The 19,752-nt window shown below is 34.9% G+C and overlaps 1 protein-coding gene across 4 annotated transcripts; it reads left to right on the top strand.

Annotated features, from left to right (window-relative positions):
• Window positions 1-1,316: 1,316 nt before the first annotated feature.
• LOC142639114 (protein SPA1-RELATED 3) lies at window positions 1,317-18,572 on the top strand. Of its 4 annotated transcripts, none has more exons than XR_012845128.1 (8): window positions 1,317-1,443; window positions 1,773-2,840; window positions 3,009-3,166; window positions 4,008-4,980; window positions 5,180-5,372; window positions 5,458-5,769; window positions 7,884-7,943; window positions 18,043-18,572. XR_012845128.1 is itself a non-coding variant. In XM_075813211.1 (8 exons), exons 2-8 carry the CDS (start codon window positions 1,932-1,934, stop codon window positions 18,229-18,231), a joined length of 2,748 nt encoding a protein of 915 aa, XP_075669326.1. In that variant the 5' UTR covers window positions 1,317-1,443; window positions 1,773-1,931; the 3' UTR covers window positions 18,232-18,572. The 4 variants fall into 4 exon arrangements, 3 of the variants coding, with proteins under 3 accessions (XP_075669326.1, XP_075669329.1, XP_075669327.1); XM_075813211.1 differs by having other exon boundaries at window positions 5,180-5,326; XM_075813214.1 differs by lacking the exon at window positions 18,043-18,572 and adding an exon at window positions 16,590-17,048 and having other exon boundaries at window positions 5,180-5,326.
• Window positions 18,573-19,752: the final 1,180 nt, after the last annotated feature.

A 19,752-nucleotide genomic window follows, 5' to 3' on the forward strand; every position in this document is an offset into this window, starting at 1 on the left:
CCCCCCCCCCCCCCAAAAAAATCAACTGCTAGTTGGCGTTTTATCAAAAAAAAAAAAAAAACTGCTAGTTGGTGTTTGAGAAGCTTAATTAATTTTTGTTAATAAAAGTTAGAAAACCTTTGTGAGGATACTTCCCCAATTAATCGGATTTATCCGCTTTGGGGAGCCAGTCCCTCACGGTTTATCGGCTCGTCCCCGAGTGCAGGCAGGATTTTCACCAGGAGCAAGGGCTAGACCTTGGACTCGCAGGCTTGACACCAAGTCCCACATCGGTTAGAGTTCCCTCCCACACATGGTTTATAAGCTTCTGGAGCGACCATGTGTGTACCATTACTAGCACTCTGAGTGTTAGTAATGGTACACACATGGTCGCTCCAGAAGCTTATAAACCATGTGTGGGAGGGAACTCTAACCGATGTGGGACTTGGTGTCAAGCCTGCGAGTCCAAGGTCTAGCCCTTGCTCCTGGTGAAAATCCTGCCTGCACTCGGGGACGAGCCGATAAACCGTGAGGGACTGGCTCCCCAAAGCGGATAAATCCGATTAATTGGGGAAGTATCCTCACAACCTTAATTAATTAATATAAAAATCATTAAAGAAATAATTAATTATAAGCTAGGTTCCATTGTTTGGTCACACTTTTTTCATGACAATGATACATTAAGCAGATTATTTTATTACAAAATTATCATATCAACGTACCCCAGTGAATCTTTCACTATTCATTTGTCTTTAATATTGGATCCCACGTCTTGATTGGACTAGATTAATGTTTACTTAATTTTAAACAAGTTGTTTGATCTGGGTTTCTGTATTCTAACCGAATGATATTTCCGCTTTGGGAAAGTAAGTTCAACTTATTCAACCATTATGTTACCAATTTTTTAATGGTTATTTTACAAAAGCCCATGTCATTTTTTCTTGTAAAAAAATGCTATACCATGGTCCACCACAGTTTTTGAGATTTACATGCTTGCTACTGTTCCTAAACTAGCTCCAGGCCATGGTTTAGCCACGTATGTAGTTAGGAATAAAGCGGGAAGATAATGAACAAGTGTTCCTAAAGATTGGCCTCGCATAGTCACTTAGACCAAAAAAGGCAATAAAGTAATAATAGACCAATATATTTTATTGACCCAATAAGGATACAAAGAATAAGGCCCTGAAATTAAAGGGGAACTGTTTTTTTCTATTTATTGTATATTCACAAACGGTCTATGTTTTTTGTGGGGAGATTTTTTTTGTTTTTGTTTTTTTGTTTCTTTGTGAAGTAAAAATGTTGGGGAATTTTTTTCTGTTTTTTTTCTTTATGAGGTTGTGTAAACTTTTTTTTTTTTTTTTTTTGTGTGGTCTTAAAGTGTTGCAAATAAAGTTTTGTTGTGTGGTTCTGTATCTCAGGTTGGCCTAGCAGAAACAGTTGGAGAACTCTCTCATTGTGGTAGTGGTACTGGAACCTCTCTCTCTCTCTCTCCTTATCTCTCTTGATGGGTGTTGGGTTTTTCTCTATTTGCTCAAAAAGAGTTCTTTTTGAGTTTTCTTTGATGGGAATTTGCTGGTAGTGGTGCTTGTGTAGTTTGTTGCTTTGAAATGGTGCATATGTGGATGTGAGTATGTGTTTTGAATGAATGGTGTTGTGAATTATTTTTGTTTTTTTTTTTTTAAGACTTTTGTTCAATTATTGCTTAGTAATTGTGTTGGTGGTAATGGTGCATGTGCTATTGTCCTTAGCTGAAATTTTGTATACTGAGGTTGTCTACTTTTTTTGCCCTGCAGGATATTTGTCAATATGTTTGTCAAGCTAAAGTGTTGATCTTGATGAGAAGGTATGTGTTTTTATATGCTTGGGCCAACAAAAACGAGTTCTTGATTCGAAATGGTAATGGTGGAACTGAGAGAGTGTCATAGTAGTGGGATAAATCCTCCATTTTTTGGATGTGCATTTTCTGGTCTTCATGCAGCTCTTGCTGGATAGTTATGGAGGGTTCATCTGAGTCTGCTTGGCAAGGGTCTGATAGTTCTAGGGGATTAAATAGTTCTGGTGTCTCAGATAGGAATCGTAGGGTTCTTAGTGCCAACAGAATTGGCTTGTCTGGTGATACATCGAATGATTCTGTGTTTAGGAAAGAGAGAGGTAGGGTTGTGTTGGCACACACTGATCATCATCTTAAAAACCAGGGTGGTTTGTCTGGAGTTTGTGAGGATGAGGTAGCTGTTGACCCTTTTGTCCGAGCCATAGAATGGGGTGACGTTAGTTTGAGGCAGTGGTTGGACAAACCAGAAAGAACAGTTGATGTCTTTGAATGCTTACACATATTTAGGCAAATAGTGGAGATAGTTAATGTAGCACATTTACAGGGGATTGTTGTTCATAATGTCCGACCTTCCTGCTTTGTTATGTCCTCTTTCAATCATGTCTCTTTCATTGAGTCGGCATCTTGTTCGGATTCTGGTTCTGATTCTTTGGAAGAAGGGTCGAATAGCCGAAGTGTGGAGGTTAAGAATTCATCCTCTTCCTTGCCCCATGATGAGCATCAAGAAAGAAGCGGCTTAGGTAGTGAAGATTTTCGATCAGTGATGACACCAACTAATGCTTTGTCAGAGACTACTTGCATGCAGTCAAGCTCCATCTATGCAGCACGTTTAGCATTAATAGAAGTGACCGAAGAAAATAAAGAAAAAGATCGGGGGGAAGTTGAAGAAGTAGAAGGAAAGAAGCAACCATTTCCAATGAAACAGATATTGCTCATGGAGACCAATTGGTACACTAGTCCTGAGGAGGTTGCAGGTTCTCCAAGTTCCTGTGCTTCAGACATTTATCGTTTGGGGGTTCTTCTGTTTGAGGTTCTTAGAAAATATTCTCAAATTCTCTATTAAATGTTCAAATTAAAATAGGATTCTAAGTTTTTGATTCATGTATTTCATATTGTTATTAAAAAGTAAGAGTTTCTAGAACTCTTTTATGTTTCTATATTTTCTGCACACTGAAGAGATAATTATACTTGCAACCAGTTATTCTGCCCATTTAGCTCAAGAGAAGAAAAAAGCAGAACTATGTCAAGTCTTAGACATCGAGTTCTTCCTCCTCAACTGTTGCTGAAGTGGCCAAAAGAAGCTTCATTTTGCCTATGGTTACTACATCCTGATGCTAGTGGTCGGCCAAAAATGGGGTAATTTCTTCTTTGACTTGAAAGATATATATGATTACATGAAGAATTCTCAAATAGGTCAAGATACTGAGGACAAAACAAGAAAAATATTAATGATTTATAGAATATATTTACATAACAAATGAAGGAAACTGATGTATTAATCTCTGAAGAAATGTGGCTGGAGTTGGATTTAAAATTTTTTTTTTTCCTTTGATCTGTCGATTTTGTGGAGTTGTATGAGTAAAAATAAATTTATGCTTTTGATTGTGGGGGAATAAGTTATATGTTTGGGATAATTCTGAAATGAATATCACTAGAAGTTATAGGACAGTTTGCTTGACACATTGTTTTAGATGGATCACGTTGGATTGTATTTGGATCAATAATTGACCATTTTGAGGAAGATAATGATTATACATTAAATAATTCTCTCTCCTTTATACAATATCAAGTATCCACGCCTGCCTTGCAGTTGAAGGCAGAATCAAGCAAATTGAAATCTTTGCATACATAATCTGAAAAACTGTAATTAATTTGACATGCATTCAGTTGCGTCAGTTTCTTGGAGTGACCAATTTTTTGTATATTTAACTCTCTTTCTGTTGATGGTTTATTATAATCACTTTATTGGTTTCTTTCCTTGAAAAAGTTGATGTAGTTTTCACTTATTTTGCCAGTCGCAATTAAGAAATCCCATCATATCTTTCTAAGTATCCTCTTCCATTGAATTATTGTCATGGAATCCTTAATGGTTAAAGAAGAATGATGCTGACATATAAAGGCTCTTTTTTTTTTTTTAGTAATTGAAATTTATGAGATCAAAGTTTCACACTCTTACTTTTTATGCCATGGGTAACAGCGAGTTGTTACAGAGTGAGTTCCTTAATGAACCAAGGGATGATTTGGAAGAACGGGAAGCAGCAATTGAGCTGAGAGAAAGAATAGAGGAGCAGGAGTTGTTATTAGAATTCCTGTTGCTTATACAACAAAGAAAACAGGAAGCTGCTGATAAGTTGCAAGATACCATTTCTTTTTTGTGTGCTGATATTGAAGAAGTTATGAAGCAGCAAGCACTTCTTAAGAAGAAGGGTGGCTCATGCCCAGAAATGGTGAAGGATGATCTTTTAATGTCAAGTCTCCCACCAATGAACATTGTTGATAGTGGTGATTCTACCAGCTTTGGGTCTAGAAAACGATTTAGACCAGGAATGCAGATTCAGAACATCGAGGAATATGATGATAATCTAGATGACGGTCAAAAGTCAGATACACTCAATGAAAATATTGGCAGCCTTCTTTCCAAAAGTTCTCGGTTAATGAAGAACTTTAAGAAGCTGGAGGCTGCTTACTTTTTGACAAGATGCAGGCCTGTCAAGCCGTCAGGGAAACCACTGATTAGACATTCAACTATAAGTAGTGATGGTAAGGGGTCTATTGTCTTAACTGAAAGGAGTTCTGTTAATAATTTGGCACCAAAAGAGCAGTACAGTGAGGGTAGACAAACAGGTTGGATAAATCCATTCCTTGAAGGTTTGTGCAAGTATCTATCTTTCAGTAAGTTAAAAGTCAAAGCAGACTTGAAGCAAGGGGATCTGTTAAATTCTTCCAATCTAGTATGCTCTCTCAGTTTTGATCGTGATGGAGAGTTTTTTGCTACAGCTGGTGTAAATAAGAAAATTAAAGTTTTCGAATGTGACACAATCATAAATGAAGACCGTGATATCCATTATCCTGTAGTTGAAATGGCTAGTAGGTCGAAGCTAAGCAGTATATGTTGGAACAGTTACATCAAAAGCCAGATTGCTTCAAGTAACTTTGAAGGTGTTGTGCAGGTTGGTAAAACCTTAGGGCCTGTTTAGTAATGTTATTCTAGTAATGTTGTTTGTATTTTTTGAAATACGTGTGGGTGAAAAAGTGTGTGAAAATGTGTAATGTTGTTTAAAAACTTAAAATATGTGTTTAAACACATGTACCAAACTTTTCTTTCCATTTGTAAGTTTTCTATTGGCTCAGTTGCTTATCATGTTTCAGGTATGGGACGTTACAAGAAGTCAAGCACTAATGGAAATGAGAGAGCATGAGAGGCGTGTATGGTCCATTGACTACTCATCAGCAGATCCAACAATGTTGGCCAGCGGGAGCGATGACAGTTCTGTTAAGCTATGGAGTATCAATCAGGCAATTCTATTTTTGCACTTGGTGGATATCAGCTTTGAAACTAAACGTACTGCAGTCATATCATTGCATGCTGTGTACATTTATTTCTGGATGTATGATAAGTTTTTTTCTTACATGGGTTGCTAATGCAGGGAGTAAGTATTGGTACCATCAAAACAAAGGCGAATGTCTGCTGTGTTCAGTTTCCCTTGGATTCTAGTCGCTCCCTTGCATTTGGTTCAGCAGATCATAAAATTTATTACTATGATCTCCGTAACTTGAAAACTCCTCTGTACACATTTATTGGACACAATAAAACTGTGAGTTACATCAAATTTGTGGATGCAACGAGTATTGTTTCTGCATCCACGGATAACACTTTGAAGCTTTGGGATTTGTCAATGTGCACATCTCGGGTTAACGATACTCCGGTTCAATCATTCACAGGACACATGAATGTAAAGGTACACTAACTCTTTGTTATGTTGGGCATCCACATTTATATATATGTTGAAATATTGTTTTCTCCAATGCTATTTTGTCAAGGTTGGTTTCATTTTAAATGGTATATTGATGTATCTTGTTCTTTTTATTACAAAATGGTTAGTTGGTCCAAGCAAGTTAGAGAATAATAGAAGAAGAAAAAAAGGACTCAAAACACTTTAGATTAAATAAAAACATGTGTTCTAATCAGTTATTGGTTCTATAACACCAACAATGGTGAAATCAAATTAAAATTTTATTTTTATTGACCAACCTTATCACTGAAATTCCTGAAATCCTCAAGGTTCCCCACCAACATTGACCACTAAGACTTGTGATTCAAAACTTCCATCATTTTATCAAACATATGTGAACAGGAGCGTCAAAAATAGAGTATGTACATTACTGAATAGATGTATTATTTGCAAAAAGAAATGATGTGGAAGGCTCAAAGACATTTATTTTAATTAAGTGTTATTTAATTTTTCAAGTTAATTGTTGAGGGAACGAAAAAAGGTAGAGGAAAACCAAAAATAATTTTAGTTGAAATAATAAAAAAGGACATGTCAATTAAAAAGGTAATGCGGAGTATGACTTCAATAGAATAGTATGGAGGAAAAGAATACATGCTGCTGACCCTAGCTAATCTGTTAAGGGTCTATAGCTGATCCCCAAAATTTTGGACTGAGACTTTGTTGTTTTTGTTAATTTTTTAAGTAAATTGTATTTTTGTAATTCAATAGTTGTTTAGAATTAGGTTTCTACATAAGATAGAATTAGGTTTCCTATATAGTTAATGTTTAGTAGACTATAGAAGCACAATAATGTTCTCCTAGGAAGTGGGATTATTTTGATGAATAAAATTCCTCTTGAAATTGTCCCAATGTTTTAGTGTTGACTCCAGCCAACCCTAGGTGTTGATTTGTAGAGGTTTTCTCTCACTTAGCACTAACTTTAAGCAAGCCTTTATGTTGACTCCTAGGTTCTCTATATATGACAAACACAAACCAACCCCTTCAACCACAAATTGATTACCCAGCCACAAAGTGATTCAACCGAGCCATCAAGCCTTATCTGAAACCCATCAAATAGCTGAGACAACCCTCCTTATGTCGGCGAACCCACCACCCTAGTTCCTGTGTGCTGCCATCAGTTAACACAGCTCCTAACTTCAGTTGTGAACTTTGCACTCACTGGCTGTTCAGATTTCACAACGTTCTGATTTTGCTGGCATCTTCCTCCTGGCATCTTCACAACGTTCTTGTGCTAAGATAGAGGTACCAGTGCCAATAAATGTTGCTTCAACACCTGTGCAGCCATGAAAAAGCCTATACAACAAGGTGAAATATCTGAACCATGTGTAGTAGAATCGATTCTGCCAGTTGATGAGTTAGATATATTGCCTATTGTTGAGAATGAAGATACCACTATACTTGATTAAAAGAAAGTTCAAGAAGAAAGCAAAACATGAGGTTGCACATTTAGAAAAACAATATATTCCAACTGTAGCTATTTTCTCTAGAGTATAAATCTCATCCCTTTCAAAAACTATGGGGAATCTGGAACAAATCCCATCTCCTTTGTGGTAATTATGCTTCCCCTTGCCAATGCTGGCTTTCTCTAGCTTCCTGTGCCTTGCTTTGGACCCACGGCTATACAAAATGAGTCAAGGCATCAATCTGGGCTCTAGATGGGATGTGAACCCTTGGACCTAGTCATATAGTGTAATGTGGACCTGTTGAGTCTTGCTAATATGGCAAGCCATGATTGGCTGAAAATTTATAGAGCTACATTATCTTTTGGAAAACGTGCACACGTTTAAAGGACCTCGGTCAGCCACTGAAGTCTTGTTCTCATATGTCACCTTGGATCCCATAGAAATGGCATTAGGATAGGCACCATGGCAGTTCTAGTAACAGGAACCTCTTATCATGTGATAATAGTTGTTTATTTCTGTGACAGTTATTCTGGGTTATCATTTCCATATATGCATGCATGTATTATGCAAGATTGTGATACTATCATGTGTAGAAATATGCCAGGGTTGATATAAGTTTATTGCTGATGTTACTTGATACTTTATTCCTTGTTGCAGAACTTTGTGGGTTTGTCAGTTTCTGATGGTTACATTGCTACTGGTTCAGAGACAAACGAGGTACTTTTAACATATCATCTTGGGATATCTATGTTTTTGTTAGGTTTTTCACATTGATGTTGTGACAAGGGTGAGTTTTTTCCTTATCTTTCTTGGCTGGGAAGTTGTCTTTACTTGTTATGGTCCAATTAAATCACACAAGAAGTTGGCATCACTGCTCAAGTGATTCCTAGAAAACTCAAGTATTAGTATATTAGATGCTTGTTAAATGAACTAAAAAGCATCCATTGTAGATGTTGGAAGCATAACCCAAATGTTAAATAAAGAAAAATCAGGTATCACGTGTTATCAGAGTAAAAGTGTTTAGGGTTTGATAACTTAACCCTAACACATAAAATATTATTTATATATAAAGGAGTACAATGATATCACTATTCTGCCCCTAGCTTATACCCATAACATTCCCCCTCAAGGTGGAGAGTATATATCATACAATCCTAGCTTGTTACATAATAAACCCAATTGAGTCATTACATAAAGCTTTGGTAAACATATCAGCAATTTGGACTCTTGTAGAATCATATGGAGTAGCAATTACACCATCTTCTACTTTCTGCCGAGTAATATGACGATCTACTTCTATATGCTTGGTTCGCTCATGGAACATAGGATTGGAGGCAATGTGAATTGCTGCTTGACTATCACAATGCAATTTCATAAGCACCTTCACAACAAATTTTAATTCTTCAAGGAAATGCTTAATCCACATAAGCTCGCATGATGTGTGTGTCATATCTCTATACTCAGCCAAGCAAGAAAACTTAGGAATTAGCTTCTAAGTTGTTAGGATTTAGCACCCAATAAGCATCCCATCTCTCCATACATCATGATGGGCAATTCTTATGGCTTTTGATAATGTTTATTCTTCTTTTATGAAATTCCCAATTTTATATTTGTGTTAAAATTTGAGAAGAGATTTGTAAGTTAAGGCACTTGGAACCAGAAAAACCCATTTATTTCTAACGTAGGACAAATTAGGAAATTTGTCCACGTGTTATAGTGAAGGGTTAAAGTTAGGATTTGTGAATCTAGCGTTTAGAGTTGTAGAAGAAAGGGTTAGGGCTCAAAATTAGGGTGGCACCAAGTCATTGGAAAAGGTTCCAATTACAATTTTATTCATCATAAACTTGTCTTTATAGAAGTGGAATAACTAGCTTATATAGAATACTCAAACTAAACCCAATTCATATTATGTTGGGTTCTAGTGAAATCAACAATACTAGTGGAGTCACTATATCATCTACATAAACAATCAAAATAATAGTGTTAGCAGAAGAGTGAAAAACAAAGATAGAATGTTCAAAAGTAGAACGTTGGAAACCATACCCAAATAAAACAACCCTAAATTGATGAAAAAAGGCACGAGGAGATTGCTTCAAACCATACCACACCTTCATAATCATTGAACAAGGTGTTCACTACTAGTAACAACATATCTTCCTCTTGAAGTTCTCCATTAAGGAAAACATTCTTGATATTAAGCTAATACAAAGCCCAAAACTAAGTTGCACTGACATCGATACAGGACGGGTACGAGGGTACGGCAATTCTTGAAAAATAACGGTACGACATGTTGGAGGTACAAATTAATTAATTAATACTTATATTTAGATATTTTAAAATATTTTTAGACATAATATATGTTTATTTTAGGATTTAAATTAAGTAAGAACAGCAAAGAGGTACAATAACAACCCAAAAATATGAAATAACAAATGCTAAACAACAAATCAAATAGTTCCTAAGTTCCATTGCTAAATCCATAATAGAAAATGCATAAGCAGATAAAACCAAACACCAAACAATAATAGTAGCAAGCCCATATAAAGAATCATGTTAACAGATCCTTAGGGAAATTGTTAATAAACTATAATAGGAAAGTTTTGACACTACTTTCATGGGAAATATAAAAATTTGTCAATAATATTTATTGTTTTATTATTCTCCCAATACAATGTTTCTAAAAATAGCTCATAAACCAATGCTCTTAGGGCAATGGTTAACATTTTTCATAAAAGAACTCGCATAAGGTATATAAAAGTACAAAACCAAACAAAGAAAATAAATACTAAACCCATATAAAAGAACACGCATGAGCTAGACATGTAAAACCAAAAAAAAAAGAAAAAGAAACTAAGAAATGAAAGCATTGAAAGACCAAGAGAGAAAGAACCCAAAATCTAAAGAAGATAGAAATCGTGGAGGAAGAAAGGAAGCTTTTGGGTTGCCGGAGGTGGTTTGGTTGTTGCCGATCTATGGCGAAGCTCTCAAAGCACAGATCAGATTAGAAACACAGAAAGGAGGAGAGGCGTTGGTCTCAGAGAACTCAAAAGAACTGAGAGGCACAAGTCAGAGTTTTAGGGCTTTTAGTCGATTGTTATGCTTAAAACAAGATCAATAGTGAATGGTTGACCAGATGTCAATTTATTTTCTATTTTTTATTTTTATAGATTTGCCGTGTTTGGGACATACCGGAGTGTCGCAACTGTGTCTGGGCTGTACCCAGATTGAAAAAAAAAAAGACAAAAAAAAGAAAAGAAAAGAAAGAAAGGGTACTCCTTGGGTACGAATTTTGAGTGTCTTACTAGTACCCATGTTGGACACGGGTACTTGGCCAAAATTGCCATGTCCATGCAACTTGATGAGGAATGAAGAAAAATAAAGTACTCCAGACCGTCCATAGTCATCGACACCAGCAGTCGTCCAAAAGAAGGCACCAGGACGAGGCTAACGTCCATGGTCATCCATAGACGAAAACACACCCGTAGTCAAATTTGGCACAACCGCATCTACTTGTCCTAGGAAAGCTATCAACCTCATTCTGAAGGGTTTCGTCCACAAGAGGACCCCTGGACGAGCCCTTTACACTTCAGAATTCCTGAGTACATGTCACCACTCTGTAACATACGCATAACTTCCGATGACCGTTATATGAGAAAATATAACTCCTAAACGGTTGTGGAAGTTATCCTTGAACCCTCGCACCTCCTCAAATCCAAGGGAGGTTACAAGCCCAATAACTGTTCTTAGGACACTATATAAACACTCATTCAGACTAGAAAAATGTACGCTTTATATTTCCCAAAAAGTTGGAACTCCGAAAATATAGAGAGAAGACTAACTTTGCCATCGGAGGGTTCTTGGCTGGCAATCCTGGTCATCTTTGATCGCTTTTCTTTCTTTTCCAAGCCATCGAAAAAGCAAGCAGTCATGTCAAGTCCGAAGCATCCAGTCTACTGATTTTCTTCGCATCATCACAACTTAGGCCCAAAAGTGACTGACTGCAATAGAGAGTGGGATCTTATTTGAATTGAGACATGCCATAGGAGGGAATGTCTCTAGAAAGTCAACACCATATGTCAATGTGTACCTTTTGGCAACCAACAATGCCTTACGGTACTCAATAGAACCATTATGGAGGTACTTGATACTATAAACCCAACGACAACCTACTATTTGCTTCCATGGAGAGAGCGATATGCCTGCAGGTTTGATTCTTGTAAAGAGCACTCATTTCCTTATCCATAACATGTTTATATCTAGATGAAGACAAGGTCTACTTATAAGATGAGGGAATAGAAATAGATGGCATAGTACAAGCAAATGAATGTAGACAATGTGAAACATGGTTGTAGTAAGAAAAAAAAAACTAGCAATTGGGTGAGTACAAGTACGTTTACCTCACCATAAAGCAATAGGTAAATCATCACTCTAAAAGAAAAATGGATGGAGCCTCCTCAAACAGAAGATGTAGCATAGGGGCTATAAGACACAATGCGCCTATCTTGAGATTGCCAATAAACCTCTAAGGGAGGGTTGGGTTAGGAAGCCAAAGCTTTTGCAAGAGGGGAAGAAGATAAAGGTATTGGAAGTGTAGAAGACATATGACTAGAGATGAGATTAGAAGACAAACACTGATAAGGTGAATGAGGTGGAGTTGAAAAAGGTGACATTAGCACTCACAAAATTTAGATGAAACTCAAAACTATTACAACAATAACCCTTCTAAGTATTAGCCTTTGAGGAAAATACACTTACGACCTCGAGGAGATTGCTTATCTTGATCAAGATAGCAGGTAGTAAAAAATCATCACCCTAAATATGATTTTGGTAATTGCATATGGAATAACAAGGTACGAGTAACATCCAGTAAATGATGATGTTTTTGTTTAGCCACACCATTTGTTGAGAGGTGTGAGAAAAAATAGTTTGGTGTATTATACCATGATCGGTACAAAAGGAATGCATAACAGACTGCATTTACTTTGTTGTTGTTAAACTTATGGTTAAGTGATGAAATTCACCATTTCCTAAAAGTTTAAGTTTTTGGGATAATCGGTAATTTAACATAGTATTAGAGCAGGAGATCCTGAGTTAGATCTCTAGTTTTACTCTATCTTCCATTTAAAAAGTTAAATTCCCACTTGTTGGGCCCCCACTTATAAAGTGAAAGTTTAGGCTCACAAGTGAGGGGGAGTGTTAGACTTATGGTTAAATGATTAAATTTACCATTTTCTAAAAGCTTAAGCTTTTGGGAGAATCAGTAATTTAACAGTTGCATTATCAAATTAAAGAATCTTAAGGTGTATGGTAAATTGAATATATATTTCATTATAGAATGTGGAAAAAATACAAGGAAATTCAGATGTCTCTTTCATAAAAGAACAACCATATCATTAGAGAATAAGCGTGCACAAAGATAAGAAAGATAAAGAAAACTATTCAAAGTAGAAATGCGGGAAGGGCCCTATACGTCTTTCTGTATGGACTACATCAAAAGACTCAAACTGATGATTATGACTACTACTCGAAAATGAATTACGATGATGCTTCCTTAACTGACAAGCTTCACATTCTGGACTGGGCACATAATAATACAGGAATGTTAGACTTGAGCTTGGCCAAGGAGTGACCCAAATGAAAATGCCATTGAAGAGGAGACACGGTAGCACTCAAAGTTAAAAAATGGGGGTGGCTGAATCATCAATATCCATACAATAGAGCCCGCCTTTCTCATGTCCTAGACCAATCATCTTATTAATCTAAAGCTCCTGAAAAGCACACAAAGTGGGATCAAAGGTGATAGAACATGTACGGCTTCAGTCAATTGACTAACGTAAAACAAATTGAAGGGAGAACAAGAGACAAAAAGACTAGATGGCTAGGAAGCATGGGTGCAAGTGTGGTGTGGTGGGGCGACTCGGTAATTTTTGAAAAAGTTGGGTGCGGACGTAGCAAGATACGTTTATTAATAAATTATTAAATATATTTTTATTTATATTTTCTATATATTGCTAAGCATATTTTTTCATATAATGGTAAACATATACCAATTTGAGACCAAGGTTTGAGATTTTATGAAGAGCTGCGAGAATGAGCTTGGGTCAGTGAGGCAAAGGAGAGTTGGAGGGAGTGGAGAGCTGTGGTTTAGAGAGAGAGAGAGAGAGGAGAAGGGACGGGAGAGAGTCAAAGAGAGTTTGAGATGAGTTTAGGGATTTTTCTTTAAACTACGATGTTAAAACGGTGTGTTTTGACAATTCTTTTGTTAAACACTTATTTCGGCCCATATTGGACCGATTCGGGGCTTATTTCGGACTGAATCAGAAAATGAAAAAAAAAAAAAAAAAAATCGGTCACGGATCCGCATGCAGCTGTGTCCATGGTAGCACAGTGCATCTGTGCGTACTGGACTCGGGTGCGCTGACCCAATCGGCACACCCATGCTTTCCAGTTAGATGGTAGAGATAATGACTTAGTGGGGGTGAAGAACAAACCTTTCTTGAAGACAGGCCGAGAAGAACCATTAGTTAAAAAATGTGATGTTTAATAGCAAGTACATCAAAGAGAACCATTAGTTAAAAAAATATGATTTTCAATAGCAAGTACATTAAAGAAGAGAGATAGTATACTAGATATATGTTAGCGTCGGAATCAATGAAACAGGATGGAGAGGAATGAGCCACAAATGCAACATTACTTTGGATCAACTAATGTAGCAACATAAGAAGAGGGAAGTGCTGACTAAGCTAAGTAGTGAGTGCATTATAAGAACTGAAACTCGAAGTGATGTGCCTAGATGGAGTAGAAGTAGGTTGTGGCTTTGTAGCACCATTAACGACCGATTCACATAATCTGGCTTGCCATATTTCACCTAACAATAAGGCTCAATATGATTGGTATTGCCACAATGATCACACTTCTTGTCACCATGTCCATAAGTACAACGACCACCATGAAAATCAAGGCCTCCACAACCACCATAAAAACCACAGGAAGAATTACCACAACCTCCACTACTGAAGACTAAAGCAAAAGACTCCAAGGAAGTGATAGTGGGGTTTTGTCCCCAAGAGGAGCACGATAGTTGAGGTAGACATTAGTAGGGGTAGGTAAGGTCTCGCTAGCAAGGATTTGATCTTTGCTAGCAAGGATTTGATCTTTGAACGCACGTAAGTCAGAGTCTTAATCAGATGGCAAAGAAGCAATCACGAAGTTTTCCCAACGATTCTTTTGTTGTTCCAATCAATAATAAAAGATTGATACTGCAATAATGGATCCCACTAATTTTTTTAGAGTATTACAGTACTAGGGCAACCATTTTCCAAATTGCTTAGTAGTGAAAATTTTCTCATTAACACAAGAAACATTGCTTTGACGCAAAAAGGATCTTGCTGTAAAGTCCCAAATCTTCTTATACAAGTCACAAAATTCAACTGTAGTAGGAATGTGAGGTTCCATTATATGCCACAACATCCCATAAGTACTGAATCCCCACTCATCCAGTCCTCATAAGTTGAATCTTTCGTATAGGGGGGGTGGTTATCCACCAAATATTTCAACATTCGTTTCTCCTGTAAGAAGATTTTCACAGCATGTGCCCAAGCTAAGATAATTTGTACCATTCAATTTGTTCGAAGTAATAGATTTAGGCATATCATCATCCTTGAAAAATGATGTTTTTCCCTTAGCACATATTTAAAATTTTCCTTTTAGTCATATTAAGCTAAAGATTCAAAATAGCAACCAACCACTCCAAAAACTCAATCCCCCAAACAAGTTAAACTTCAACAACCCAACAAAAACAGCAAAAAAATCTCCAAAATTACAGATCCCAAAAGTCACTCTAAATGGCTCCAGAAATTTTCACAAAATCACAATAATTATCATGAGAGAATAGGTAGTCTCCGGATGGAGGTCCGTACCGGTGTTGACGTTCTGCACCATTTGTTATCTCAAAACTACTTCTAGATGTTTTTAGTGGTTATTAGGGTTGAATTGGGATGCTCTGATACCAAGTTGAATTATGAAATATGAAGAATTAGGGTTGAGAGAGAATAGAGGGGAAGAGGATAATGGAGAGCGACAGAGAGAGGAAAGGTTCAGACTTTAGAGCAATATAGCACAATTTCAAGAATAGCCTTATGCTAATATAAAATAAGAACAAGTGAATAGAAAAATAACAATAGGAACTCTATAAAACACCTAGTGGGATCAAAACATAGGAATCAACACTAGGGTTGACTAAAATCAGCACCAAACCATTGGAAACAATTCCCATTGAATTAATTCATTATAAACTTGTCTTCATAGCAATACAATATTTGACTTAGGAAACCAAATTATTGACTCTATGAAATTAAATAGAATAGTCATAAGATAATTAACTAACAAGAACTTAAATAAAATCCAATGGACCAATAGTAGAAACACATTTGGCTTCCAAAATTAAATAAAATTTTCTTTGCACTTCCTGCATGACAATTTGATAGACAACACGTAGGTTTTTACTTTTAGGTTTTGAGAGGTAATAGGAAGCACTTAAGTCGGGGTTGTAAGAAAAAAATAAAAAGAGATATTTATAGTGTTCATTGTTGTATAAATAGTAGTTGTGAACAATACCACAAGAAAGAGAAGAAGAAAAGAAAGAAGAGTAGAGAGAAAAAGAACAATAAGAGGCCAAAGTGCCCAAACATTGAAAACACTCAATATTTTTACTAATCAACTGTATATATTCCTCAAGTGCATTGACTACAAATATATATAAGGATTGATACTTGTACTAAACTCCTAGTTTTTGATTTGTAAACTAAAAACCTAATAAGAAAATGAACTAGCAACTAATAAAATACTCTTACGATCTCCTAGAAAATCCTTTAGTCAAGCAAATTTTTAATATAATTTCTTAAATTCATGAAATATTTTTAAAATTACAGTTTTATCCATTAATTAGAAAATGACCATAACTTGTTAAGTAACAATCCAAATTAAGAATTGTAATAACCCTAGGACACATATAAATAGACCTTTAAAATCACATGACTTTACTTAATTTGGACTTCACAATAAGTCTTGAATAGATAAATTTGTGAAGTAATAAGAAATTTATCTTCAATAGTTGTATTAAGTTTGAAACAATAGGGGAAGAGTGAGGCATTTTATTTAAGAAACAATAAGTCTAGGAACACAACTTTTGCCACAACTTAATGAAGTGGTTGATTGTGAGTGGTGAACAATCACTTTTACATAGAGCCATCTTTTTTTTTCTTTTTTTTCTTTTTTTCACCTACAATTTACTACTTATCACTTTGTGAAAAAAGTTTTCCCTAACGATTATATGTTGGATTTTGTCACCTTTCCACTTTGCAGCTCCTAATCTATATACGCCTAAGCATCAATCATGATCACGTATACTAACTACTAACTAGGTCGGTATATGCTACCTTGTTTGCTTCTGTTGCATTGGTATTGGGTTCTTACTCAATTGAAGATTGAAGTTGTTCCAAACTGTGACACCTAACTCAATACTCTCAGTTTCTCTGTCAAGATTTCCACTTCTCTGTTCCCAATTACTACCAAACTATCATTTTTCTGGATGCTAATACGGGTTTTATTCCCCCTCCACCGGCCACAAAAGAAGTGTCTTCAAAATAGAAAGAAAATCAAAATCAAAAAGAGAAAAAACTTGTATTTTGAGATTTTTAGTCTTTTTTTTAAAAAAGATTTTTTAATAATTATGCTAAGTTAAAAAAAAAAAAAAGACTCTTTTTTCTTTGCTATGAAAGGAGAGTAACCAATTTTTCTTTTCATACTTTCTCCAAAAAAAAAAAAAAATCATTTTCATATATATAAAGGAGAGTAACCACCTATTTCAAACTCACTCTCTCTTATTTATTTCTTTGTCTACTTATTAATTCCCAACTTATTGTACACTTCTTCTAACTTTTTCCTTTTCTTTTACCTTTCCGTCTGCACACTACTATCTTAATATCACTCCTCCTCTACCCCATTATCTTACATTATTTCTGGCTCTTCTTATTCCCATTCACCTACTATAAATTTGTAATTCTTTTTACCATTCTATGCATAGTTTTCTCACATTTTTTTCTCTCTCAAATGTTTTCATTTTTTGGTGGATTTTTTTTTATCTTACATCTCTACTTTAGGTTGATTAATTTTTTTGTTCTTTAGAACTCTACTTTGGGTTGATACAATTTAGTTTTTTATTTTTAAGCTATTATTATTTTTTCTTTGATTTCATAGATGTTATCCTATTGCATTATGATGATAGTATATAAGAATATAATTTGAATTTATATTGAAACACAATCTTTACTATTAATTATGTGCCTATCAATTATTTGAGTAATATTAAAAAGTAATATGTTATGAGTTTTAATTATCATGATAATCTTCGTTAAGAAAATAAGGAATTTGAATAATTTATTTGAAACTTAAAAAATTTAGTTGTACAGAAAATATATACATATAGCACAATATAACATAATTTCAAAGAATATGGACCACCTCATAAAGAAGTAATATTAATCAAACACACCCAAAATAAAATAAAAAAATTATATATTGATAGAAATAGAAAGATGAAAAATAATTTTAGAAATTATTTAATTTTTAGGCCTGGAGAACAAATTATCTTTAACAAATTTTAGAGAAGAAATTATACATTATATCACAATTACAAAATAATTATATATTCTTATGTATCGCGTGAGTCCAATAATAGAGACATACTTGTCCATGCGGTTTACTCTTGAATTTTGCTAATTTACAGCTAGTTATGTTCATATTCTTTATGGCTCAGGTGTTCATCTACCACAAAGCTTTCCCCATGCCAGCATTGTCATTCAAGTATCACAACACAGACCCACTTTCCGGCCATGAAATGGATGATGCTGCACAGTTCATCTCTTCTGTTTGTTGGCGTGGCCAGACCTCAACCTTAGTTGCTGCAAATTCCACAGGGAATATCAAAATTTTGGAGATGGTTTGATTTGGCTATTTTTCAAATCGTTCAATATTCTCGGAAAGTGGATAGAAGTTGTGGGGCAGAAAGATGATGTGAACGAATCTTGAGCCAGAGAAGCTTGTGTAGCTAAGACTGGCTTTGAAATGTTATAGGAGCTCGATGATTGCGAGCAATATAAGAAATTTTTGGCATTAGATTTTAGCGGATGCAGTTTACGTGAAGAGTGAGAATGGTCTTGTTCAGATGTATGTAGATAAAAATATTCAAAGGGAAGGGAAGGGATAAAAATCAGAATTCTTGTATATTTTTGTAATGCTTACAGTTCATAATGATATGATATAAATTTACATCACCGATCTTCAAAATGCACCATTTTTTTCTTAATTTTCTGCTTGATGGGGCTGCCTTTTGCAGTTTTGCTGTGATGCCACACTGCATTGTTAAAAGTTAATATAAAACAAAGTAAAGTCTTAAGTGCTACACTTTATGCAAGGTTTGCAATATTTTAACCTAAAGAAAAGGTCTGCACTGTTCTTGCCTTGTAAGCTCGAAGTAAATTTTATTTATTTGATGTCATCGGTAAATATATCACGCCACTCACTTTATAGAGTGGATTTCACAATGCCAAATCCTTCTCTTAAAGAAGTAATTTTTATTGGAGTAATTATACTCCCTTCCTTTAATATTATATTTGAGAAAATGACATTCTACTTCAAATTTGAAAGGAACAAATACTTCTCATTTTGTGACTTTGTTTTTTGAGAATGCCCTTTCTTGATATCGGTTGATTAAATTTTGTTAAATTAATATTAAAATTGTTGTGTGGCAAAAGGCAGGTTTAAAAAATTATCCTCAATTTCATAATTAAAATTTATTGTTTTAAAATTTTAATTAAAGTTTATTTTAAAATATTAAGTATGATTTTTTTTTTCAATGGATTATGAAGAGATTTGCCATTCTAAGTGTTTTTGGTGCTTAATATATATATATATATATATATATATATATATATATATATATATTTTTTTTTTTTTTTTTTTTTTTGCATTTTTATTCTAAATTTATCTGTTATTTTTTTGCTAACCATGGTTAAACTTTTGTAAAAAGATTCTTATAGAAATTTAGTGAAATGATATATACCAATAGCATAAAATAAAAAAGGGCAGTTACACTTTTAAGTTTTGAAGAAATTAACACTCTCTCCTTCTAAAGAAATGTGCACTAGTACTAGTATTGTATTAATAACATTTTAAGGGATTCTGTACTTTTCCTCTATTTTTCATCTAGCGTCTTTTGTTGTTTCATACTAAAATAATACTTACTATTGCTCTTCTCAGTTAGAATCCCACACCTCTCACGTTTTTTTAAGGGAAATGGATACAAGTTGCATACATGTTTATTACCTACTTTAATGGAATCAGTAGCACCTTTTTGTCTTTTTAGTTGCTATTTTATTGACTAAATAATTACACAAAGTAATCTCAAGGGCCATCATAATCGTTTTTGAAACGTCTCATGAAGTGGAGCTTACTATTTTGAGTCTCC

Source organism: Castanea sativa, chromosome 6 (assembly GCF_040712315.1).
Source record: "Castanea sativa cultivar Marrone di Chiusa Pesio chromosome 6, ASM4071231v1".
NCBI classification, from domain to species: domain Eukaryota; kingdom Viridiplantae; phylum Streptophyta; class Magnoliopsida; order Fagales; family Fagaceae; genus Castanea; species Castanea sativa.

Excerpts from the sequence above, each read along its gene's own strand:
- LOC142639114 (XM_075813211.1), top strand. The coding sequence starts at position 1,932 with ATGTGCATTTTCTGGTCTTCATGCAGCTCTTGCTGGATAGTTATGGAG. Across the intron at positions 4,981-5,179 it reads ACTTTGAAGGTGTTGTGCAG|GTATGGGACGTTACAAGAAG; the intron begins GTTGGTAAAACC and ends ATCATGTTTCAG. Across the intron at positions 5,327-5,457 it reads AGCTATGGAGTATCAATCAG|GGAGTAAGTATTGGTACCAT; the intron begins GCAATTCTATTT and ends TTGCTAATGCAG.